This window comes from Daphnia pulicaria, chromosome 6, assembly GCF_021234035.1.
Source record: "Daphnia pulicaria isolate SC F1-1A chromosome 6, SC_F0-13Bv2, whole genome shotgun sequence".
Taxonomy (NCBI): Eukaryota; Metazoa; Arthropoda; class Branchiopoda; order Diplostraca; family Daphniidae; genus Daphnia; species Daphnia pulicaria.
In genome coordinates this window covers 16443575-16467288 of record NC_060918.1, presented here as the reverse complement: position 1 = coordinate 16467288, position 23714 = coordinate 16443575, and the positions used below count along the sequence as shown (strand labels likewise).

Sequence of the window (23714 nt, the reverse complement as noted above, 5' to 3'; positions counted from 1 at the left end):
TTCTCTCTGAACCGCATTATGGATTATATTCAGTAGGCGTCGCTAGTGTCGCTTTTTCAGGCTCCTCCCACCAAGCCCCCTCTCACCATTGCTATCGGGTAAACCCGGCGGGTACGTTGACTCTATATGAGAGAAAGTTATAGGATTTGACCTAGAACTAATTGTAATTTGTAACTAACAAAGCAAATTTTTCCATGAACTTTGTTCTTCCTAAACTAAAGAACGAAAATATGCAAAATATCTGTTTTTCGGAGCAGCTTAAAATGTCAATTTTCAATTGAAATCAGTTGACATTTATAACTCAGGGTTTGTAATAAACAAAACAAGGACGAAGAATAATAATTGCTTACACTGTATTAAAACTAAACTTGACATCAATGTTCCCATAAATGTGTTACATTGTTGCGAACAAAAAAAAAAAATATACGCTAGACCTGAGTGCAGTGAGAAGTGAAAATCGGTCACCGCGTTCTTCATGGACTTACGCTAAGCTAGCTAGACGCACGACAGAGAGAGCGTCGACTAAGACACACGATTGTTAGAAAAATTCTACTTCCTAAAAGGGAAATTCCCCTAGAGATGGAACATTTCGTATTATTTAGTTTCCATTAACAAAACATGTACTAATGTTCTATTGTGTAGTCTGTAATTTTCCGTTATACCGTTTTCCGTTATAGCATATTGTTTTTATATTTTAATCCAAAACCAATCATCGCCGTCTTACAGAAATAATATTTTTAAACAACTAATTTGTGAAATATCTAAGACAAGCTACACGCAAAAAAAAAAAAAAAAAGAAAAAAATCCAAAATTGCATGTTTTACGCAACGGATGATTGACGACTACACCGCCACTTAATTCTAGACTACAGTGTGTAATGTATATCAAAAACTGTTTTGGTGAAATCTACCCGAATTTATTTGTGAATAGCTCAACTAAATGTCAGTGGGTATAATAATGGCCTTTGGAAATACACAGTGGACCGAAATCATTGTTCGGGAAAAACTGCTTGAAGCAAGATCACGAAGTCAGGCATTCGTGTCTCGTCAGAATCTAGTGATGTTTTTTTTAGCTCGTGACCCGAACCAAAAAAGAAAGACAAAAAAAAAGGGCTCAGTGCTGTTCGTTGAAGTTGAACCGTGATGATATTGCTGGTTTTTGTGCGTGTGCGTCTGACTATTTGAATCTTTTTTCTCTGCTGTTCCAATCTTTTCAGTTTCAACACAGCCGGTGCATTTTGCTCGAGTAACGACCTCGTCCAAGGCTGTTGACCTAACTACTCGCCCGCGTCCTTCATTTTCTTCCCTCCATTCTCCATCCTCCCTCCATCCCCCCACCCCATTCTCTCTCTCTCTCTCTCTGTGATCTTCTTACAAATAAAGAGGCAACTCACAAACGAGGGGGCCTAAGGCTAAAACCTTTTTTTTTAATGTGTAACATTCTGCCGACGCGAAAATCAGCAAAAGATAACTATTATTGAATGTATAAATAAACAATCTTGAAACAAACAAACAAAATAGTGGGATTTTGTAAATGAGTAATATATCTGTGCGGTAAAGTCTACGGATGATTCGATGGATATTTCCAGTTTCGACGGTTTTTACGACTCAACTTTCTTCAAGGTCGTTCGAGGTCATAGACCCGATGTGAATGACCTGCTTTTGTTATGGTGCTGTTTGTAAGAGGTTGTTATTCAGTCGCTAGTATGGGGTGGAGGGGACGAAAAAGGTTTCCCTTTCTAGTTTCCGCCGCGTTCCATCTGAGGGTACGCGTACAGCTTTTCGCCAAATGTCCAATGTGGAAACTTGAAATATTATTCTCTCCGAAATGAATAGGTTTACAAACTGGTGCACACGAAACATTCGAGACATACGCATTGTGTCCAAGCCAGGTTAAATAACTTGAGGGGGAAATAGCGTGTGATATTCCATTCATCCGGGTATGCTGTATACTTTCATCGAAAAAAGATAGACGGAATTTTTTCTTATTTTCCCAGTCGTTGCGGGAGATCATCGTCATTTTCCGGCGACGGATTGAGAAATAAGAGCAATAGGAAAAAAGACTTTCCACCCGAGAGTCGACATCCTGTTATCGATCATTTGCTGATGGTAATATTTGATGGAATTGTCAACTCTGTGCATTCCAATTTTCCGTACAAAGCCGTACATTTTATAAACGCATTAACGCAGAACTTGATTTCCAATTATTATATTACTGATTTCCAGATTGCTTAACCATGTAATTAAATCCATTTTATAAACACAAATATTTTATAAATCAATAGTTACTGTAACCCAATAATTGTCACAGTTTTGCATAGCCTGTACATAACAAACACAGAAAGGTGCAAAATGTGTAAGTGAAGGTTCTAGCATTTAGCGATTATAACGGTGCATTCGTCATTCGAAAACGTAGATCGTTTCACATAAACCACTGGACACTTTTTTATTTAAAAAAAAAAAATCCTTAAGAGCAACACAGCCATCTATCGTCAAATTATGGCTTTTAGTTGATGAATTCGAATAAATACAAAAACTGGTTTCAATGATCAAAATAAAAAAAATTATCACTTGAAAAAACATTGCTAAATGCTTGGTTAGTCGTTAGTATGCAGCAAGAACATTAACTAATCCAACGAAATTTAGTCTGAAATTCTACATCGCACAACGCAGCATTGATCAATCATGAATGTTTTATTTTTTATTTTTGTTGTGGTCGATGAAATTCGTCTGCTCTAATGAAAAGTGATGATATAAAGTGATTAAGATTTCAGTTGCTCGTGCACCGAGAAGTCGATTACTTCATGTCAAATTGTAATTGTTAGGAACAGTAGCCATTGTAGACAATATCAATGGACTTGTCTGAGTATTGCAACCTTAAATCGTGCCCGAATCAATTCATCCTCAAAGGAAAATAACAAAACAAAGAACTATAAGTGTATAAAAACATTGCATTTAATCGAATTACGTACGGGTGTTACCGTCAATCAACAGAAGAAAAATGAAATTCGCTGAACATTTGACCGCCCATATTACTCCTGGTATTCAACTGAATAATTGTTTTAAAATAATTAATGCTAAATATATTTAAAATTTTATATTGTATTGTAGAATGGAGGAAGCAATATATTCACTATGAGGTCTAAAAACTGAAATAATTTATTTATCTATGGGAATTGTTTTATACTAATTATTTATCTAAAATTGTATATAGGATATGAAACAAATCCTTTACCAGGCACAAGAGCAAGCACCTTCAGCTGAAGTTGTAGAGCCTGAGGTTATTGCTAGATATTATGCAAAATTTGATGAACAGTTTTTTACATACTGTGACAAGGAGTTAGCAATGATCAACACCTTTTATTCTGGTATGTGTCCACATTGTGTTTTAAGAATTCTTAAATTTATCTACAACATTTGTTTTTCATTCAGAAAAATTTGCTGAAGCTACAAGGAAGTATGCTGCCCTGAAAAGTGAACTATCGGTCTCAAAAAACACTAATGGACAGGGTGAAGGAAAAGCCAACAAGTTGGGTAGAACTCTGAAACGCAACAAGCAACCAGTCATGAAAATTTCAGATCTAAAGCTGGCTTTCAGTGAATTTTACCTTAGCTTGATCCTCCTTCAAAATTACCAAAACTTAAATTTCACTGGATTCCGTAAAATCCTTAAGAAACATGATAAGGTAATTTGTCTTTATTGCTTGATTATAGCTCCAATTGATTCATTTAAAACAGTTGATACAAACTACCGCTGGAGCAAAATGGAGAACCGAGCATGTGGAACAAGCACATTTTTACACAAACAAGGATATCGATAAACTTTTGAGTGAAACTGAAGCTACAGTTACCCATGAACTCGGTGAGTAAATTATTTTTAAAAATCTTTCAAGTGGACATGAGATTATTCATATTGCAATATTACAAAGAGGGTGGCGATCGCCAGAAAGCAATGAAACGTCTTCGAGTCCCACCACTGGGTGAAAGAAAGTCAGATCTCACAACTTTGAAAGTTGGATTTTTTACCGGTGCGTTCGTCTGCCTGTTTGTTACAATGGTTGTTTCAGGTAAGAGGAATGTTTCTTATAAGTTGCGTTTTGTGTTGTCTAACTTTGGCATTCATTCGTCACTTAGCAATTTTTCACAATAGCCAAGAAAACAATTGGAGGATCATTGTGCGCTTATACCGAGGCCCCATGCTAATTGCCCTGTTCCTATTCTTTATGGGGCTCAATGTTCAGGTAAATTCTGAATTCCGTGTTTTCAGGAAAAAGGCGACTTTTTTTTTTAAATTACGATTATTTTGTAGGGATGGCGTAAATCTGGTGTGAATCATGTTCTCATTTTTGAATTGGATCCGCGCCATCATTTGACCGAGCAACATTTGCTCGAACTTGCATCGGTCCTGGGGGTCCTGTGGACTCTCTCAGTATTAGCCTTTCTTTACAGGTCGCATTAAATGGTGTTAAACGAAACGTATCTTAAAATATCTAAAACTTTTTCCATTTTATTTACAGTAAATTCCTTGGCATTCCACCATACGTCAATCCCCTAGCTCTTGCTGTTACTATGGTCCTTTTCTTGTTGAATCCTACAAAGACATTTGTTCACGAAGCGCGCTTTTGGTTTCTGCGTAAACTGGTATTGATATAGCTTTTTTTACATTGGTATTTTATGTTTATAATCCCTTGTCCATCTATTTCAGGGAAGGGCTTTATGTGCGCCGTTTTTTTTCGTTGGTTTTGCTGACTTTTGGCTGGCTGACCAGCTCAACAGTCTCGTACCAGTGCTACTAGATTTTCAGTACATGATCTGCTTTTACGCTACCAACGAAGGTAACTGGTATACGGCTACGGATTACAACAAGTGTGTCGACAAGACATGGTTTATTCGTCCAGTCGTTGCCTGTTTGCCAGCCTATCTACGTTTTGCACAATGTTTGCGCCGTTATAAAGATACCAAAGAAAAATTTCCGCATTTGGCTAACGCTGGGAAGTATACCACAACTTTCTGCGTAGTCATATTTTCCACGCTCTATCATTCATTCGAAGCCGATGGAGTCGATAAAAACTCGCACTATCCATTCTTTTACACCTGGATAGTATGCTCCTTCATTAGTTCAATCTACGCTTACATCTGGGACATGAAAATGGATTGGGGTCTCTTTGATAGCAATGCTGGCGACAACCGCTTTCTCAGAGAAGAAATTGTCTATTCCAATGTAGTACGTTTACATTTTTCGTTTTCAATTTCTACCGACCGTCATGAAATATTTAAAATTGGAAACAGGCTTATTATTACTTTGGAATCGTCGAAGACTTTGTCCTGCGTTTCGGCTGGGCATTTTCTCTTTCACTAACCGAAATGGGCTACATCCACGGTGATCTGATGTTATCCATCTTGGCTCCTTTAGAGGTCTTCCGGTAATAGTCTTAAATAATAATTATTCAAAACTCGATGTTAAAAACGATTCATTTCAGGCGTTTTGTTTGGAACTTCTTTCGACTGGAGAACGAACATCTCAACAATTGCGGAAAATTTCGAGCAGTACGCGACATCTCCATTGCACCGATGGATGCATCCGATCAGGCCGCCATTCTCAAGATGATGGACGAGCCGGACGGGGTTGTGCACCGCAGGGTACGGAAGAAGACTGTCGGTCAACCGGTGGCCAGCGGTTCATCAACTACCCGCAAGGACCCGATCGTTCGTTTCCATAATGTCAAAGGCGCTGAATCCATCGGCGAAGAATCTGGAGTAGAATTACCTAGAGGTTAATTTTGACTCTCGGTTGAATTAAATTGTATAGTCGCGGCGAAAAAAGTCATCATAAACAATATACCCAAGTTATCTCTTCCAAGTGACCTAACATAAGGAGCAATAGAGAAAAAGCTACGAAAAAAAAATAAGGGTTAGGTCTGAAGGGATGGTGGACAACTTGGTCAATTCAATTCAATCATGAACACAGGTCACTACACAATACAGTAACATTACACGGACACACAAAGGAACCATCGCTGACAGGACGACGGACGAATCCTTCATATCGTTAAACAGGAGACGCAAAAATGTTTTCATAACTTTTCTGCTTCGGTCGCTCGTTCACACAGGCACGTAGCTAACAATTGTCCAGCAGTTAACCACACGCACCGAGTCTCCGAGGGTATCTGCCACTTTCTTTTCTTAACACTGCACGCACTGGCTACACTTTAACCTTTCTTTCACTCAGGCAAAGAGAGAGAGGAGATTGGGAGGTGAGAAAAGGGAATCAGGCGAACAACTCGATCTAGGGGGAAAAGGAAACTGTGGATGGTGGGGGGCACTTATTCGGTGTAGACGATAAATTGCTGCTCGTCGGGACCGGCCACTTCCACCTGAACGAACTGAGGTTCGTCCAGCTCGGCTTCCTCGCCGAAGTCAAGGGCAGAGTTCATTTGTCGGCCCAGATTACTCCTGAACAAGGAATGTTGTCAATGATCATGTAAACCAATATTTATCCAATTTAAGCAACATACTTGGCTTTGGCGTGAGTGAGGATGTGCGACTTGAGGTTGGTGGACTGTGCAAACTTTTTATTGCATCCATCGAACGGACAGACGTACGGCCGGTCTCCTGTGTGGATACGGACATGTGTCCTGAGGTTAAAGTCTAACGAGAAGCGCTTGCCACAGCCTTCAAAGGTGCACTGGAAGGGCTTTTCGCCAGTGTGCACCAGTTGATGCCGCTTGAGCTTGGACGACTCGACGAAGGCCTTTCCACACTCGGCGCAAACATGCACCCGCGGACCGTGCGTGTGTAGGTGTTTCCTCATAGCCGAATTGTCACGGAACATTTTGGTGCATCCTTTGTGAGGACAGGCGATAGTTCTGATAGGATCTTCACTCCCTCTTTCTTTCTTGGGTTTCATTCTGTACATACAAGTCAACAGTTAAATAAATCAAGCATAGTAGTAAAATTATAAACAAACAAGTACTTTGCAAATTCTGCTAGCTGTTTTGGATCACTGAGGTCAACTCCTGTAACTCCTCCGCCACCACCAGTACCACCACCTCCCCCACCTCCTCCAGAGGAAGATGAGGACAACCTCCTGCCGGTCATGTACTCTGTGTAATCTGCATCAAGTTCTGCATCCCCCAGATCTGAATAATTGAAACCATCTGAGAGAGTGTTAAAGAGGTTCAGGAACGCACAACATTACCATCTTCTTCTGCTCCTGAAGCCCACATTGTTACAGAGAACTCTCCCTCTAAAGTCTTGATCTGCACTTGTTTCTGCTCCCACTTCCGACTGTTTGTTGTGGTGTTGCTGATGTAGCCATCATTGTCGTAAGGATTGGACCTGCTATTATGGGTGTTGGAGGATCTGTTGTTGCGTGCTTTCCTGCTGTTTGGGTTGTTGTTGGCTGTTCTCCTGGAAGACGAAGCTGTACTTGTGTCTGAGTACATGTGCAGGTAATCAAGTCCGCTGCTGTCGTCTGGATCAGCATCATCATCACCTCCGACGACGACCTCGCCTGCCTCTTGGGTTTGCAGGACAATTTCCTCGGCGTCAACGTCCACATCACCACCTCTGCAGGTTGCATCCATAAAATGATGGCCGGCCGAGTCGATGGTTGTCTCGACAATCGTCTCGACGGGCATGTCGTCGACCGGCAGCGTCTCAATCTCTACCTCTTGTAACTCGGATTGAATCTCGATTTCCGAAAACGCCGCCATCTTGGTCTGAAAAACTGGCTCACACTAACAATCAATTACTCTATATATATGGCCTGATCAACTCTCACTGAACTATGCGGACTGTCTATCCTTTTAGACGCAGCCAATCACCCATCAGTCGGCTACTACCGTCGCGTAGCGGCAAAAAATTTAACTACTATCCAAAAGTTGAAACGGTTGAAATAACAACTTTTCAGAATTTTTTTAAATAACATAATTAAAATCTCATCAACACATTTTTTAGAAAAATTCGGTTTATAAATACTATGGTTTTATATGTCTAACTGCTGTTATGTCTGTATTTCACAAACAATAAACTTACAATCGAAGTAGGGATGACGCAATAATAGACGCATTCAATTTTTGTTATGCCGTTCCGACTTTTTAATCACCTGGGATTACTCGATTCTGCTGTACCAACAACAATCAACTAATGTTTTATTTTTACTATTTAGGTTTTTGTTTAGTTACAGTTGAATTTTCCACTACTATGTGACGCTAAATCCGGCTAAATGATGATTGGCTTTCCGGCTTTCCCGTTCAGGAAGGAGGTACATACCTGAGCTGGTGTTATAGGACTAAACAAAAATCCCTCCGTGAACATGCTATCGCGTCTCAGATCAGAATTTTTGGCCTTGTGCATAAAGTAAGCCTTGCAACAATTTGAAGCAAGTATTCGCGCATCAACTTTAACGAAGGCAAAGGGGAATTATGTATCCATGTAACCATGTTACTATGCAATGCCTCAAATAGAATGTATTAATTGGATTAAGGATTTTGAAATGTCAAATGAAGTTGCAGAACATATTACAAAATAGTCACGAGCAAAAGTATAAAGTTGCCGTTTGCGCGAAGAAAAAACCGGTAGGAAGCGTCATTTTTAGATGTTTGTTGTTGTGTTTAGGGATTTTAGTCTAACGAAATTTTTCTTTGTTTGCGCCAGTTTGAAAAAAAAAACTTGGTATTTTCTATTTTTTAAGTTTTAAGTTTTTAACGCGAATTCGTCTGCTTGTTTTTGCCGAGCAATCTGCTTCTTTATTTATAGATACATTCTGAATTTGTTTTTTGTAGATTCATAAAAATAATAAAAAATATTCCATCTCTTTACAATACCAGGAATCTCTTTCCTTTCGTAAGTTTCGTATTAAGTTTCGTATTTCCGAAAACCTTTCGTACCATTTCTTCTTTCATCACTGTAAACCTACATCTACTTTTCATTTCTGGCATTTTTCTTATCTACTCAATTTTGAATAGCAGAAGTAGACTTGGGCGGCAGCGATTGCCAACGATTCAAGATATTCGTATCTACTGATATGGAAAATTGGGCTTAGTTAGTCCAATATAACCAAACTACATGTTCTTGTTAACAACCGCTCATAAATAACTTGGCAGTAGCTACAAATAAGATGCCGGTTAACGTATATGAACCGTAACACGGCATGTTTCAGCAGTAATTCCAAGCATAGCAATTCTAGATTTCCTATCGCGGTTTATAGCTACGTTAAGATTATCGTGTTTTACTTGCTAAATTTCTCGAACCGTTAATCCGCTTTAGCTTTAGGTTTTGCGTGCTACTCTAGCCGGTTCATCTTGATAGCTTCCTCTAATACTTTTGGGCTAATCCCGGTTGACTGACCTCTCATCTCTTGCCTAACAAGGAGTAATAATACCAAAAATTAGCCAACAAGAACGCATTACGTTATAAGGTATAAAAGGAAATCAATCCACAAGATAAAATAAACACCACACAATTGCTACATTTTACAAAATAATTCAGGGGATGGAAGAGGAGTAGAATAAGTATATGATGACAAGGAGGGTATGTTAGTGCTATATCTAGTTAGGTTACACAGGGATTACAACTTAAAAAAGATTGCGAATTAACGGCTGTACACACAAAATTAACGAACAAATAGTCCGATTTGGGGGGGCCGAAACCGACGTAATTATGAACAAATATGTGCGCATAGCATGTGCTATAATTGGATGTAAGGGTAAACACGAAAAAGTTTAAGCGGGGAACGTCATCCTAGCCCAAGTAATTCAAAAAAAATTGTGAACTTGCATCACGCGTGTTTGGTGAATTTCGATTTGCAGTTCCTCTTTCTAATTTTTTTTTTCCTTTTCCGTACCATACCATCCGTACCATCAGAGGGTAGTACGACGTGTTTGCAAAAGATAGTGGGGAAAGAAACAACAGGCCAGGGATGGGGGAATATGATCACAGCATCCGAGACTTCCACTTCATTATTGGCCGCTTCGATATTTTTAACCTTTCAAATAAAAATATAAAGATGACAAAAATACAGACATCCAACAGAACTCGGCGCATGTTGTCAGACAATAGAATAGCAACAAACACGAAAGACGATGACCTTGGTTGGAGGAAGGAAAAAAAGTAAAATAATAAAAGCTGAAGGAGTAATTCAACTCATCGACATGTCGGTCGTGGTTCGGCAATGATGGAGGGAGCGACTGCAGCAGGTGGAGGGGGAAGTAGAGGTGGAGAGTGAATGGGAGGGCCACTGGTGCCGTTTTGCTGCAACATGGTGGAGTAGCGTCGAGGCGGAATTGGAACAAGAGGAGAAGGAGGTGGGTTAAGACTAGGAGGAGGAGGTGGAGGAGCTGCTGAATGCGCTACCGTTGATGCTCCAGAATGAGGATGGAATGGTGACGGAGAGAGTGGGACGCCAGCAGAAACCGCCATGGACGGGCTGACATCCATGGCCGAGTGGCGCCGGGATAGTGCAGGCGGAAGAGGAGCAGCTCCTCCCGTCATTTCAACGGCAGCAGCAGCAGCAGCACTACGATCATTGCCCGGTGGAGGAGGTGCTGGGGGGAAACGAAAGGCGCTATGGTTCTGGAAAGTTTCGTTGGAATTGAGCAGCGGCAGCGGTGGAGGATGGTGCTGTGGGGGCGGGGGAGGCGGATGGTGGTGCGGATGATGATGAGAATCACGATGATGAGGTCGCGGCGGAATGTGCGGCGATGTTGGAGCAGTACGGCCAGACGACGTCGTTGAAGATGAAAGCGCAGCCACGGAATGAGCTCGTGGCAGCGTCGACAGCGGAGTTGCTCCACCGCCGGAAGTGATGGCATTGGAGCCATTGGCAGCATTGGCTGACGCATCGCGGCGAGGTGGAAGAGGCGGTGGAGGAGAAGAGTCTCTTGGAGGAAGAGTCGGCGCATCAGGTGCCTGTTTGACTTTGGGCGAGACGTCACCCAGTGAAGACTCGCGCTTCCGGCGTGGCGGAAGTGGCGGCGGCAAAGGGGAGAGTGGCCTCGTCGGAGCTGGGTAAGGAGGTGGAGGTGGACCCGGAGATAGACTGATGAAAGAGCTGGCCGACAACGGTGTGACTAAACCGCCTCCTATAAGGACAGGCGCAAAGACACTATTATCACTGTTGTGGTGGGTTGTTGGCGTCAGTGGTGTGGAAGGAGTTGTCGGTGTGTTTCCACGAGTCATGCCACTACTATTCTCCATTATGGGATGATCGTGAATCGAAGTAGAACCCGCAATCGAGCTGTTGCCGCCGCCGCCACGCTGGTCACTGTGAATCGAAGAGGAATCGTCGGATCCACTGGTGGCGCTCAGTCTTTGATTGGAAGCAAAGAATGACATGGATGGAAGTGGATGCGGTATGTGTCGGCTAAGATGCGAACGCGGTTTTATTCCCGGGGATTTGAGCTTTGCGTCTGGCCACTTTCGTGGAGCCTTGATGGGTTGTTTGCAACCTCGCGGCTCTACCTCCAAACTTGCCTGAAGAACGTGGTAGAAGAAAGAAGACATTTTTAAAATAATTCTAAAATATAAGAAAACAATAGAATGATGTTTTTACCTGATAAAGGTAGTTGCTTATTTCTGTTTCATTCAGGTCTTCAAATGGGTTGAGTACTTCCAAAAAGTGACGGATCCTTGGCGCCAGTGATAGACAGTACGGCTGATTTTGGTAGGTTTGAATTTCTGAGGTGATTTCAGCCACTTTACGTCGCTTAGAAAAATTAATTAACCCCTCCCGATTAGACGAAGGGGAGGATCGTGGAAGAAAATCAGGATTTCCTTCCTCGATGTGCAAAATGTTTGTCAGGTACATGCCAAAAAATGGCACGCACGGTGGGTTTATGGAACGCAGTTTTTCTTGGTATTTTCGAAAGTGGTCAGCCGACAGTTCTTTGGCCTCTTCCAAAGCCTTGTCTAATTTAGGCCCAATGGCCTGCAATGACAGCGTCAGTCGGTGAACGGATGCAGATCCCATAGCGCTCACCACTTCGATAACGCCGTTAAAGTTATTGAGCTCTTGTAGAACAATGAGAATTTCAAGGATGCGAGAGATGACAGACAAACGTTCCTCAAAGTTGGCCGTTTCCACAATAGTTTTCTCGAACCAGCGCGTTACGTTAGTTGTATGATGGATCATACGAAGTAAATTAGGGGATCGTTGCTCTTTGTCTTTTTTGGTCCAAACAGAACCAACCAGCTCGGATGGTTTAACAGCCCGATACAGGTCGAATTCGAGTAACGTTAACTGACGAGCAATTTCAATAGGATGAAGTGTCATTAGATCCCATTCTTCTTCTGGGCAATTAAGATGCCATTCGATCGGCGGTGGGGATCGGTCAAAACCGAATGTAATTTCTCGTTGCTCTTCGGCCTGTCCACCTCGTCCACCACGACCACAGCACTCCAAACGACGGGCTACAATTTTGTGGATTGATTCAACCCACTTGCGGACGAATTTACCACGCGCAACACCATCCAAAAATCCTTGAAGTCGTTGGAGAAGTCCAGGATCACGCTCAAAATCATAAAAATGGTGATCCACCCAATGGCGAAGCACGTTAAGAACGCGAAATTGAACAGGCTGCATGTACTGCTTTCGGAATCGCTTGAGGTCTTCACGGCTCGTCGGTTCCAATGGATCCATCTCTTCTGTAGCCCCATTAATGCTGTTGCCATTATCGACACCGAGTCCGCTCAATCCACTATTGCCTCCAATGCCACCACCAGTTTCATCCCAAGGAGGTTCGGGCATTTCAAAGCGTTCAATTAGCAATTCCAATAATTCCGTCGGACTGCAAAAACTTCGGTAAGTGGTAAGGAAAGTTCTGACCAGCATCGGATCAGCGTACATGTGGTACGTCAATCTTTCAATGAGCTTCAAAAGAGTTGCGCCTGAAAAATTCCAATGAAAAACATTTGAATAACACATTTGAAACATTTTCATATGAAAATAAAATACCTTTGATCAGTGGTACACCTCCATTTTCTCTCGTTTCAAGCACCAAATTGGTTTCTGAATCTTCTTCAGCAAAACGATAGATGGAAGGTGGTGGCAACCGCAAAGGATGTTTCCTCTCTTCATCAAGCAAGATGACATCCAAAGTCCGCTCCAGCATAGACTTAGTGTTGAGCATGACAAGAGCTGCCATCCAATTGGCTTTTTCTTCGGCCGTTCGAGTAAAGAGGACACAATGTGGCTGTTGTCGAGGTGCAACCTCGAACGCATTACGCAGTTCATCTGTGTCTTCTCGATCCAAAATTTCGACTTTTCGAATGAAGAATTTCTCTTTTAGGCGATAATCACCCCCTGGAGAAGCGGCTGATGACCGACGGCCATGACCGGAAGCTTTGCACAGCAAAAGGAGACCATCGAAGAGGAAGGCATAACGTTCTGTCAACCGTTTTCCTGCTCCTACTTTGCCGATTTGACCTTCACAGATAAATTCGTTGCAAGCTGGTCCGGCGTCTTTACATTCCCAGCCGTCGATTGAACGTTGAAGTTCCTGAAGTTTACACAAGGCAGCCGGCCTGCTACTGCGCGGGCCACCTAGTAAGCCTGTGCGGATTAAAGGTCCAGCAGATCCAATGCCGCCTGTTTCGCTCGGCTTGCGTTTTGGAAGATTAACTCCGACGCCCGTGCAGGAAAGTAATCGTTCCAGCTCGACTTGTAGTGGTTTCAATAGCCCTTCCACTTGTTCTAAGCTTTCACGATCCTCTTTGCTAACACTGAGTCGATGAAGAAAGCGTACCACGTCAAAGTACGTGAAACAATGATAAACAGGCGTCAAAAGCAGCTTTGGCAGATAATAACGAACGGCTTCACGGAAACCGTGACCACCCGTTTGCAACGAGTGACCCACATCCGGTCGAGAGAGTACCGCCTGTAGAAACAATAATCAAAATTGCAAACCCATTTCAACTTTGTTTCAACATTCAACTAAATTATACAAACCTGTAACGTTTCGCGACAAGTGGGTGAAAGAACGTCCTTGGCATAACGATCGTAGACATCAAATTCGGCTGCTTCTGCTAATTCTTCAAAGCAACTGCCAACAGGAGGTGCTGCAGCCTGATGAGGCTCCTCGGCCATCTCTAGAGTATCCTCTAAAGAACCAAGGAGCGTCACTGTCAGTTCGTAAATTTCTTCAATGTTGGAGAAAATGGCATCCAATTCAGCTGGACTTGGTGGTGGAGCAAGTGTAGCCAGTTGTTCACGAAACACTTTCATAATCAGATGAAGGTCTCGAAGGTACTGGCGTTCCTCCTGGATTAAGTCGCGTACCACTTGGTCGTAGGTGATTGTAGTTGGAGATGGTCCTCCCGATAAGCCAGGACCACCCATGCTTCCGGGAACTCCACTGGTGCTCGGTGTTAGTGGTTCATCTTCTATTGAGAGCTGATCATCATCGTCTTGATGAAATAAATCCATCAAAACCTGCAAAACGGAATGTTTGTTAAACCATGACAGAGGGGTTAAAATATTCGGGAGATAGAGAGGAAAGATTAAAGAAAAGTTTGCAGAGTGAATTCCTTCGTCATACCTTATCAGCACACATGGCAACTTTGATATCTTGTGAAGCCACCTTAACATGACGAATGTTTTTGACGTAATTTCCGGCAAGCTAAGGAAAAAAAACGAATAAAAAATAATAATGACTATAAAGTTAACTAATTTTTTGCTTTAAATAATTTACCTTGAGCATATCAGCAGAAATATATTCCAATACAGCAACCACATAAAGTGATACTTGGTGGTCCACTTTATACTGTAAAACCTCCTTTAATTTTAAGAGTTAAGACAAAGAATTGAGTATGGAAGCTAAAACAGCAAACAATCAATGAAACCAACCTTTTGCAATAAGTTGTGAACTTTGTCCACAGGAAGAACAATTGGTGATTTTTTCTTTCCCTTTTCTAGGGCAGCTTGGGCCTCGCTGATGGCCCAACGATCAATTGGATTGGGAAAAGTTTTTTGTACACGTTCCTCAACATCTTGCACAGTGTGAGGTGGTGGTCTGGCACACAACATTCCCAGTAACTTTAAAATAAGTCTTTCCACATATTCCAGGGCATCATCTTTGGCCTTGAGAGTCGGATGAACCTGGCTCAGTACCTGAATAACCATTACTGATCAATACTATCTGGTAAGAAGAACAAATAACATTTCTTGGTTTACCTTGTGTAAAGAAGCAACAAAAACTCCTTTCCATTTGAGCGCGTTCTCTTCATCGTCAAAATCGTAGAGGAGTCCCTCAGTCACGGGGACATTTGAAGAGGAAAACATGTCGAGAAAATGGAAAGGTTGAAAACTGACTTCTTTCAATAGTAATTGGAGTTAATTTTGAGTAGAAGTCATGATCACGGCCTTGACGGCAATCGTCGTAAGAAGAGTTGCATCGTCACACTAGATAAAGTTCAACGGGCAGTTGCATTCATTTTTGGCACATCCAAATTATAAAATGCACGTAATATTTAACAACTTCCCGTCCAATCTACGACTGTCACTGTACGTGTAGTAACTGAAGAGCTCCTAGTGCTCAAATCCCAAACCAATTCCGTTTACCAATTTCCAAAACCCAATAGCTAGCTAGCCAAAGTTTCACAGTCTACAACCTACAACAAAAGAACATAAAAAAAATGCGGTAAAACACGGGATAAGAGATTGGAAAACGAGGGCTAAATCATGAGAACATTTTATGGAAAGGACGTTAACAAATTGTGTTTTCACTCGAGGCCTCCCGTCGGAATTCGTTGTAAAATATAAAAAATGGGCAAAAAAAATCTACCGATAAAAATATGTGATTTTTTTTTGTTTCGGGAGGGAACCACAACATTTCAAGTCTGAAACTACGACGTTAGATAAAAATTGCTATCTGAGTATTTGATCTATTGCATTTCGTCCGTGAAAACTCAACGTCTTGTAAATTCATTTTGTCTTGTAGAATTGCCACTTCTTTCGAAAAACTCAGTATAAAATTGGATGATTTTAACGGAAGAAAAGCAACGTATGCTGTTTCCATTCACTCATTCGGGGGAAACCCATCAATAACACAGCACAGCTAATATTTAATTTACCGCGACAGAACAGTCAATGCCGAAATTTTTTCATACCAGGGAAATTCCTTTTTATTCTTTGACTCAAGACAGTTAGGAAAAAAAGAAATATTTCTTAACTCATTTCTATAAACTATAAATCTATAATCTATGAACAAAAGCAATGTGTGACAAAAAATGGTCTTAGTAATTTAGCTATAGTCTGTTTGAAAATCCGGCTATTAGTTCGCCGTCGACGACTCCCATATTTTAGCTTTCCGCGTCGAGATTCCTCGTTTTCAGTTGCGTTATTTCGGCACATAGGCAACCACTAACATCTTGGCATTTAATCTGATGTGGAAGAAACAGAAAAAAAGCTGCTGCTTTAAGCAAATGAGACTCTAGTGGCCTGCTTTTTCTTTATAAAATTTCTTCTGCGTTTCGCTGTTAATTCAATCATCCTTGGTTACATTTGTCATCTACCACTGTTTATGAGAATGCCCAGCAAAAAGAAAAAATACAACGCCCGATTTCCGCCTGTGAGTTCTAGTTTGTGATCTTCATAATACTCGTAACCGCTCATCTATTCCAATGTAGCGTACATGGTTCAGTTTTCGTTGTTTATTATTGACTTTGCTATTGATTTTTCATGTTTCATTGACATATCATGTCAGTATGAAAAAAAACTAACAACATAATCATGATGAGATCAAGTTATTTACATTAATATTTGTTTTTTTTTGGTGTTAGGCCCGGATAAAGAAGATAATGCAAACAGATGAAGAAGTTGGGAAAGTGGCTGCACCAGTTCCTGTTATCATCTATATCCTTTTTAATAAATTTTTTATTTACTATTTTTCTTTATTTTACCGTGAAATTCCAATGTTTTTTCCTTAACTGAATTTTATTCACCTAGAGCATTGGAGCTTTTTGTAGAGTCACTCCTTACCAAAGCTGTACAGATAACTTCAGCCAGGAATGCCAAAACACTCAGTCCTGCTCATTTGTAAGACTGGTGATTTCAACTTTCAGTGTAACCTAATTACATGTATTTCTTGTAGGAAGCAATGCATTTTAGCTGAAAGTCGATTTGACTTTTTGAAAGATCTGGTCCTTACCATTCCTGATGTCCAGGCAGAGGGCGAAGATGGTGGCGTGACTAGCGTCCCATCAACACCTACTGTTCAACAACACCAGCCGTTAATGTTCCGATCTCTCAGCGAGGCGGGATCGTCTTCATCCACTAGTAAGAGTAAAGGAACCGGAACTGGGAGGCCAAGGGGTCGCCCCAGAAAAACTCCTGCCGCCCTTGCACCAGCACAGAATAACCAAAGGTTTTAATTTCAATTTTCGTCCCTGAAATTAATGCTGCGTATCCTTGATTTCTATGAAAATTAATTAGGCGTACAATATCGAGATTAACTTTTTCCATGATGTGATTTCAGGGCATGGGCAGCTAGAAAGTCGGACAGCGAAGAAACTGATTCTGGGGACTCGGAAGATGATGACGATGATGAAAACAACAGCACCGACACTGAATCCTTGCCCAAGGGATCTTCATCCTCCAAGAATGGTAGAGATATCGCGTCAGCCACTGCCCAACAAGCATCTTTTCAGTTTAATGCCGTCCAGCCCAACTTCTATCAGGAAATTGGCGGTCAAAATAACTCGTCTTTTCAAATCCAAATTAACTTACCTCCTCAAACGGCTCCAAGTGAGAACGATAAAATGGGCAATGGCCAAGAAAAGGAAGTTGCGCTCCCTATCGCGCACCACGCCATTGATGACGATGACTACGACACATAATCAAGTTTCGAAATTTCTCCAATTTTTGTTCTGTTCTCCCTCCCCCAAATCGATTTGTCCGTATCGTCTGATATTATCATAACCTCGGTAACCACAGAATCTTCTTTCCAACCATCACGGATCCACTGCTTCCCCTCAAACTCCCAGCTCCCATCTCCTCATATACTGCACAATTGAAACAGTGTTGATTTTGGTTTGTTCTTTTTTTTTTTTCACTTTTTTTGTGAGGGGAAGCATTTTTCGAAATTTCCAAGACTTAATCAGACTTTATTTAGTGCTGTGAAATAAATGCGCCCATGGGATGATTACTGAAGTGTCTTCTTTTTCTAGTAGTTCTCATAGCCTTCTGTTTTCTTTAAAAATCTTAATCTAAGACAACATCTTCAAAGTCTCAATTTATTTTTTCTTTCCTTTCTTTATTTGCATGTTGCATGACATTATTTAATTGCATTGAGTTACGCTTACACTCACTAGATGGCGAATAGAAGAAGACCATTACAAGTATTTTGTTATTGATCTCCAGAAAAGTTCTGTCGTCTGCCTCCTAGAGTCATTAAGTTAAAATTTCCTTCGACTTCCTATATTGGAACCTGTAATATTTCCCAAGTTGACATGTCGTTAGTTAATTTGAATCTCAATTTAAATACAGATCGTGTTGTCAACAAAATTGCCTTTTGCTCGGCTGTTGTAGCGGGATTTGCGTATGTAGGATATTCAGTGTGTAGGACTGCCTTTTCAAGGAGACGAAGAGGCAGAAGAGATGAAGATTCACCACACCATAGTGTTTTCCTTCGGCGATTGTCCCAAACAACTCAGACAGATGGTTTAATGGGAGAGTTGTTTGCAGATGGAGGCCCTAAAATTGTTTTGAGACCCAAATCTGTCCAAGAACGTATAAAAGACCTGAATATGCAAGCAAGACAATTTGCTAGCGCTGTAACAGCTATTCAGACTAACAATAGTTCTAGAGCCAATGGTGTCAGTGGAAGGAGTTTACAGGTAAGTCACCAGAAACCAAACAACACATGTTTAATAGATAATCTTGAAAACACTTTGTTTGATGCAGGTTACACCATGGGGTTCTCCCCGACTTCTTAGTCCAGTTGAAGTACGTCACATTCCTGAATATGTAGAAGCTGATCCATACAACTCACCTGGTAGTTCTCCAAGCAGATACCGTTGGTGTAGAACAGGTTCTTTGAAAACACCACATAAGGTTAATTACTTAAGGTTTGCTAGCAGTGGTTGTTAGAAGTTATTCAAAATTTGAAATTGTGTTTAGGTGGGCTTGGATATTGGTGAAGATACAAAGTTGAAAGAGCTTGAACAGTTGTGGTTTAATGATAAAGACAATATCATTCAAAATCTTCCTGATCTTTTAAGCAATAATCAAAGGTAAAGAAGATCTATTGTGATGTTTAAATAAGAAATTTTTATTTAAATATTTCTATACTTTTGTCAGAGAGATAACTTTGCAGGAAGCCCAGAATTTGGCTGCTGTGCTGGCATCCAATGAAACTCCTTTGATATTGGGTACATTGACAGCTGTTGCGAATTTGGCAGCGTTCAGTACCAATCAGGATCATTTTCGAGAAGCCGGTCTCATTACAGTTTTGTCCAAATTGATCTTAAAATCGAATCGGCAAATCAAGCTGAAATCCTGTGTAGTTGTTGCTAATATGGCTATGAACGAGAAGAATAATGCCGGTAACTTTTAATTTACGGGGTTTTTTTTAATTTTCAGTATTTCGATTTTTAATTTTTGTTTTTTTTTGCTGTGACAGACATGCGATCTGTCACGATTAGTTTGGTCCATCTTTTGCAGACCACTCCTTTAAGTGATCCAGCTTTGATTACATCAACTCTCTTGACCTTAATCAATATTGCTGTAATGCCCTCTTGGCATAAAGAGTTCAAGCCTTTACTTCATAAATCCTACAATTTACTTGATGAAGGCCATTGGAATAGTGATGGTGTTTCTTTCCAGTCGCTTCGCTTATTAATCAACCTCGTAATACCAAACAGATAAAGCAATCGATAATACCTATTTTATTAACTTTGCATAACGTTATTATCCAGAGTTGCAACGAAGAAATGATACCGAGTCTTTTGGCTGCTCAGGTAAAATTCCTTTCAAAGTTATTTCGATTCGTTTTCGTATAGTTAATTAATGTTCTCTCACAGGCACCATCCAAGTTGATCTATATGCTCGACATGTCCATGCCCGAAGAAGTTGTTTTGCGTGTTCTTACTCTACTTGCAAACCTTGCAAGTGCCACGAAACGCTTGGACATTGACCCTCTCGATTTACCAGCTGAAAACAAAGCTGCTGCACCTGATACAATGTCAGTTCTTTTATTTACTTTTTAATTTTTTTTGTATTATTTTCTTTAAAAAATTATTTTCTTTAGGTATGCAAATGTCTTTGGCCTATCAATGGTAGAGCGTTTTAAGAAAAAAGCCAAGATTCTGTCCGAACGTCATTCAAATTCAGATGTGTGTGTGCAGGCGAGTAGGTTATTGGAAGCATTGTCAGAATAAAATGCATTACTCGTTTAAACATGACATTCCCTGCCACCTCAAGCAAAAAGAATTAAAAAATAAGGTGAAAGAAAAATACTGTCCAACAGTATTTGAAAAATTACTTATGCAACTATAGATCTAGTCATGTTATGTTTTCGCACTACCGTTCTTAAATAAAAATGATCAATATATGTGAATTATGGATGAAATTTGTTGATTGACAACAAATATACTGATATACACGCGCTGTTTATTTACTGTGCTTAAGATTAATAAGATTCATTTAGCTAGCCTTGATTCCAACTTTTTATAGGGATGCCAGGAATCAGGTGGCGCTAGTGTACTTTCCAACCTCATTTTAAGTATTTTTTGTGGGAAAATATCTTATCTATTTGGACAAGCCACAAGACCAGGAATTTTATCGTGTATAGTTTTTTTTTTCGGGTTTGTTTCTTCGTTGTTATTCAATTTACCTGTCGATCATTTAAAAAAACAAAAGCTTGCAATTTTAATTAAATTAAGTGATCCGAACAACACAGTTTTGGGGTTACTAATACATGACATTGGAAAACGTCATTAGAGTAAAAAAATCCTCAAATCTGCGGTGGTTGACCTAAATTCGCGCAAACACATTTTTTTCCTTCAAACTTGAATAGTCTAACCTGCATGAAGCTTTATAACTATACTTGGATTTTAACGCTGTATTAATGATTTTAGGAAAGTCTTCTTACCAAGGAAAATGCCAATTATAACAGTTGAAACCAATTTAAGCTATACGCAGTTCCCAGAGAATTTCGGCCCAGAGCTGTCAAAATTTACCAGCGAGACATTGGATAAGCCAGAAGAAGTAAGAATATTTACTATTTCTAAGGCCTACAAAAAAGGATGAATAATAACGTAGTTTATATAATTTTAGCGAATTTCCATCAGCTTAGTAACTGATCGTCGAATGTGGCGCAATGGAAGCGATCTTCCCATGATTCAAATACATGTATCGGCTATAGGGGCAGTTTCGACCGGTCAACAAAATTCAATTCACGCGAAAAAATTCACAGAATTTATCATGGAAAAAACAAGCCTTCCGATAGATAGGTGTGACTGAATGTCCTTTTTTAATTTTAACGATTATTTTAATTTAGCTAATTGTAATTTTGTTCTCAACAGAATTTTTCTTATTTTTACTCCTTTGGAATCTTGGCAAATCGGGAAAAACGGAACGGTTGCATTTTAAAGCTGAGCTAAGACCTATGTATTTTGTTAATGGTTATTATTATTAGAAAAAACAGCACTTGCCTGTATCTTATTAGCGGAAATCTTTTCTTTGCACGGCAGAGGAACAATTATGCTTTAAAGGAATTCATATTATTTTTCATTATGAAGCTCTTTAGTTTTTATCCAAAAGGTTTTCTAGTTGTTTTTCGTTACTAGAAGAAATTTAATGTCAATGAATTTTATTAGGGGTAAAAATCAATTTATAAGAAAAAAAACTTTGTGATTCGTCACTCTAAGATAGATCGATGTACCTATTCCCTGCCGATACAATATTTTCATATTCTATAAGTGCAAGATATCTTTGTTCAACATATTTCCTAATAATAACATCTTGTTAATTTCAACAATAAATAAACGATATAATATAGATCTTCAGACGAATTCAACTACATAAAACATGTAATACATAAATCTCAATACACCAAATTATGCAATATTAAAACATATTGATGGCTATCTCTATTTGGAATGAGGAGGAGAAATTTTCTGACTTTTATCATGAATAACAGTTAATTTTGTTCTTCCACATTCAGTCAGTTGATCCAAGATCGGAAGTGTCAGTCTCACTCTCCTTCACTATATTTTGTCTAATCTCTCTGCTATTCTCCAAAAGAACTCTCAGTTGAGACTGAATATGATCATTTTTCTGCTCAAGAATATCTAGGACACTGAAAATAATCATAATAATAAAGAAGACTTCCTTGATGTACCAGGTTATTATTATTACCTATTCAAGTCATCAAGTTGCTTGTCCAAAGAGGAGTATTCTGTATGATCATATAGAAATTCAAACTTACTAACAGTAGAATTTATTTCATCATCTCAGTATAAGCAAACCTGGATCAGCCTCATCAGTAACATCATCCAGGTCAGCTTCAGTGCTTTCATCCATGTCGGTAGTGTCCATCAATACATCATCCTGTTCATTTCCAATGTTATTGTGTTGACCATCATCTAGAAGAGCGGCAGTACCAATGAAGTTTTTTTTTAAACATTGAAAAATTAATAGCAACGGTAGATTTTTTAAGAACAATACATAAGCTTTAATTAATAAAATGCATTAAATGTTTTGTATATTCAAGCAAAATAAAGAATGTTTTACCATCATTTAACGACATTTCATCGTTGGTTTTATCAGGATCGTTGAAATTCATATTGATCACCATATTAAATTGTATTAAAACAATTTATATTAGAATTTCAGCAGTACAAAGGCAAGAGATATCCCAAATATGATTACGACTATTGAAGTGTAAGTCGGCTAAAAAACAGTGAGGACGTGCGACAAGTAAGCCAACGAACACGAAATAATGAACTGTCACGTGAAAACTGAAAAGAAAACTTTGAAAATAAATATGGTTAGGCAACATCCTTTCGGGCCAGTCATCTCGCCTGCTACACTTTTTCGAGCACCATGTTGCCGAACCCAAGAACAGATGTTGCCATGACTACCACCCTCAGCTAGCCGACAAAAGAGTCACGAGATCTTATGACAGAAGAGATGCAGGGGTGGGTCGCCATAATTCGTCATCGTCATCGTTTTCGTCTTTTAGGGACTAAACTGCGGAATGTGTTGTGGAAATCACGAATCGGCCACCAGAGGAAGCCGCTTGACTTCTACTTGGCATTTTGAACAACCACTACAGTTTTTTGTGGTTCGAACATGGTAGTTCAAATATCTTTTAATGTATGGCAAGCCGTTCATGCCACTTTTTTTTCGTAAATGCGACGGTAATCTTGATGCTAAATGTAATGGTAAATGCAATGCTAATCCTAATGGTTAACAGCTTATTATTGCGTAGATTGCAGAGGGTTTTCAATATTAAATTAATGATGACATTCCAAATATAATGAATAAATAATATTTATAAATACAATTACGCTATCCATTGTAAATTGTAAACACCAATGCAGTTTTGGGTATGGATAATTAAAAATTAAATAAAGCACGATAACATGCGAAATAGAAAACTTACGCTAGGTCCATCCGTAGTTTCATTGAAGTTAAGGGTCATGGATGATCTATCATCATAAGAGACACTGCCGTCGATGAAGTCATACTTAATACCATCCTTTAAGAAACGT

The 23714-nt window shown here is 39.9% G+C and overlaps 5 protein-coding genes across 7 annotated transcripts; 2 read left to right on the top strand and 3 right to left on the bottom strand.

The window, feature by feature from the left end:
- The first annotated feature begins 2703 nt into the window (after positions 1-2703).
- On the top strand, positions 2704-6060 carry LOC124341898 (xenotropic and polytropic retrovirus receptor 1-like). 2 transcript variants are annotated; one of them, XM_046794850.1, is made up of 12 exons: positions 2704-3040; positions 3111-3139; positions 3214-3367; positions 3432-3685; positions 3738-3861; positions 3929-4066; positions 4134-4240; positions 4309-4448; positions 4517-4640; positions 4705-5220; positions 5289-5422; positions 5480-6060. In XM_046794850.1, the coding sequence occupies exons 1-12, from the start codon at positions 3001-3003 to the stop codon at positions 5775-5777; spliced, it is 2058 nt and encodes a 685-aa protein (XP_046650806.1). In that variant the 5' UTR covers positions 2704-3000; the 3' UTR covers positions 5778-6060. The 2 variants fall into 2 exon arrangements, with proteins under 2 accessions (XP_046650806.1, XP_046650805.1); XM_046794849.1 differs by having other exon boundaries at positions 2705-3040; positions 4705-5223.
- On the bottom strand, positions 5925-7757 carry LOC124341900 (transcription factor YY2-like). 2 transcript variants are annotated; one of them, XM_046794856.1, is made up of 4 exons: positions 7198-7757; positions 6973-7156; positions 6515-6907; positions 5925-6452 (listed from the first exon to the last, which is right to left on the bottom strand). In XM_046794856.1, exons 1-4 carry the CDS (start codon positions 7712-7714, stop codon positions 6323-6325), a joined length of 1224 nt encoding a protein of 407 aa, XP_046650812.1. In that variant the 5' UTR covers positions 7715-7757; the 3' UTR covers positions 5925-6322. The 2 variants fall into 2 exon arrangements, with proteins under 2 accessions (XP_046650812.1, XP_046650813.1); XM_046794857.1 differs by having other exon boundaries at positions 6973-7138; positions 7198-7756.
- Positions 7758-9408: 1651 nt separating this feature from the next.
- Positions 9409-15572, bottom strand: LOC124342294 (son of sevenless homolog 2-like). Its single transcript, XM_046795260.1, has 8 exons — positions 15172-15572; positions 14845-15108; positions 14690-14773; positions 14537-14617; positions 13948-14430; positions 12955-13876; positions 11554-12887; positions 9409-11474 (listed from the first exon to the last, which is right to left on the bottom strand). Exons 1-8 carry the CDS (start codon positions 15277-15279, stop codon positions 10146-10148), a joined length of 4605 nt encoding a protein of 1534 aa, XP_046651216.1. The 5' UTR covers positions 15280-15572; the 3' UTR covers positions 9409-10145.
- Positions 15573-16350: 778 nt separating this feature from the next.
- LOC124342296 lies at positions 16351-20608 on the top strand. The gene is made up of 13 exons (XM_046795262.1): positions 16351-16567; positions 16779-16851; positions 16941-17034; positions 17090-17362; positions 17474-17742; positions 18457-18833; positions 18901-19050; positions 19117-19229; positions 19297-19541; positions 19619-19845; positions 19914-19955; positions 20019-20179; positions 20246-20608. The coding sequence occupies exons 1-13, from the start codon at positions 16520-16522 to the stop codon at positions 20373-20375; spliced, it is 2202 nt and encodes a 733-aa protein (XP_046651218.1). The 5' UTR covers positions 16351-16519; the 3' UTR covers positions 20376-20608.
- Positions 20609-22010: 1402 nt separating this feature from the next.
- Positions 22011-22966, bottom strand: LOC124342295 (bublin coiled-coil protein-like). Its single transcript, XM_046795261.1, has 4 exons — positions 22732-22966; positions 22467-22583; positions 22357-22396; positions 22011-22297 (listed from the first exon to the last, which is right to left on the bottom strand). Exons 1-4 carry the CDS (start codon positions 22793-22795, stop codon positions 22159-22161), a joined length of 360 nt encoding a protein of 119 aa, XP_046651217.1. The 5' UTR covers positions 22796-22966; the 3' UTR covers positions 22011-22158.
- Between the last annotated feature and the right edge of the window lie 748 nt (positions 22967-23714).

Bases quoted from the DNA above. Each gene is read 5' to 3' on its own strand.
- LOC124342296 (XM_046795262.1), top strand. From the start codon at position 16,520: ATGAGAATGCCCAGCAAAAAGAAAAAATACAACGCCCGATTTCCGCCT. The intron at 16,852-16,940 runs ATATCCTTTTTA...AATTTTATTCAC, and splicing joins ACCAGTTCCTGTTATCATCT to CTAGAGCATTGGAGCTTTTT. The intron at 20,180-20,245 runs GTCAGTTCTTTT...TATTTTCTTTAG, and splicing joins GCTGCTGCACCTGATACAAT to GTATGCAAATGTCTTTGGCC.
- LOC124342295 (XM_046795261.1), bottom strand. From the start codon at position 22,795: ATGGTGATCAATATGAATTTCAACGATCCTGATAAAACCAACGATGAA. The intron at 22,397-22,466 runs GTTTGCTTATAC...ATGATCATACAG, and splicing joins TACTGATGAGGCTGATCCAG to AATACTCCTCTTTGGACAAG. The intron at 22,298-22,356 runs GTAATAATAATA...GATTATTTTCAG, and splicing joins CAACTTGATGACTTGAATAG to TGTCCTAGATATTCTTGAGC.
- LOC124342294 (XM_046795260.1), bottom strand. From the start codon at position 15,279: ATGTTTTCCTCTTCAAATGTCCCCGTGACTGAGGGACTCCTCTACGAT. The intron at 14,618-14,689 runs GTAAATTATTTA...TTTTTTCCTTAG, and splicing joins TTTCTGCTGATATGCTCAAG to CTTGCCGGAAATTACGTCAA. The intron at 14,431-14,536 runs GTATGACGAAGG...TCCGTTTTGCAG, and splicing joins TTGCCATGTGTGCTGATAAG to GTTTTGATGGATTTATTTCA.
- LOC124341900 (XM_046794856.1), bottom strand. From the start codon at position 7,714: ATGGCGGCGTTTTCGGAAATCGAGATTCAATCCGAGTTACAAGAGGTA. The intron at 7,157-7,197 runs GTAATGTTGTGC...ACACTCTCTCAG, and splicing joins TTCAGGAGCAGAAGAAGATG to ATGGTTTCAATTATTCAGAT. The intron at 6,908-6,972 runs GTACTTGTTTGT...TTGTATGTACAG, and splicing joins CAGCTAGCAGAATTTGCAAA to AATGAAACCCAAGAAAGAAA.
- LOC124341898 (XM_046794849.1), top strand. From the start codon at position 3,001: ATGAAATTCGCTGAACATTTGACCGCCCATATTACTCCTG. The intron at 3,686-3,737 runs GTAATTTGTCTT...CATTTAAAACAG, and splicing joins TCCTTAAGAAACATGATAAG to TTGATACAAACTACCGCTGG. The intron at 5,423-5,479 runs GTAATAGTCTTA...GATTCATTTCAG, and splicing joins GCTCCTTTAGAGGTCTTCCG to GCGTTTTGTTTGGAACTTCT.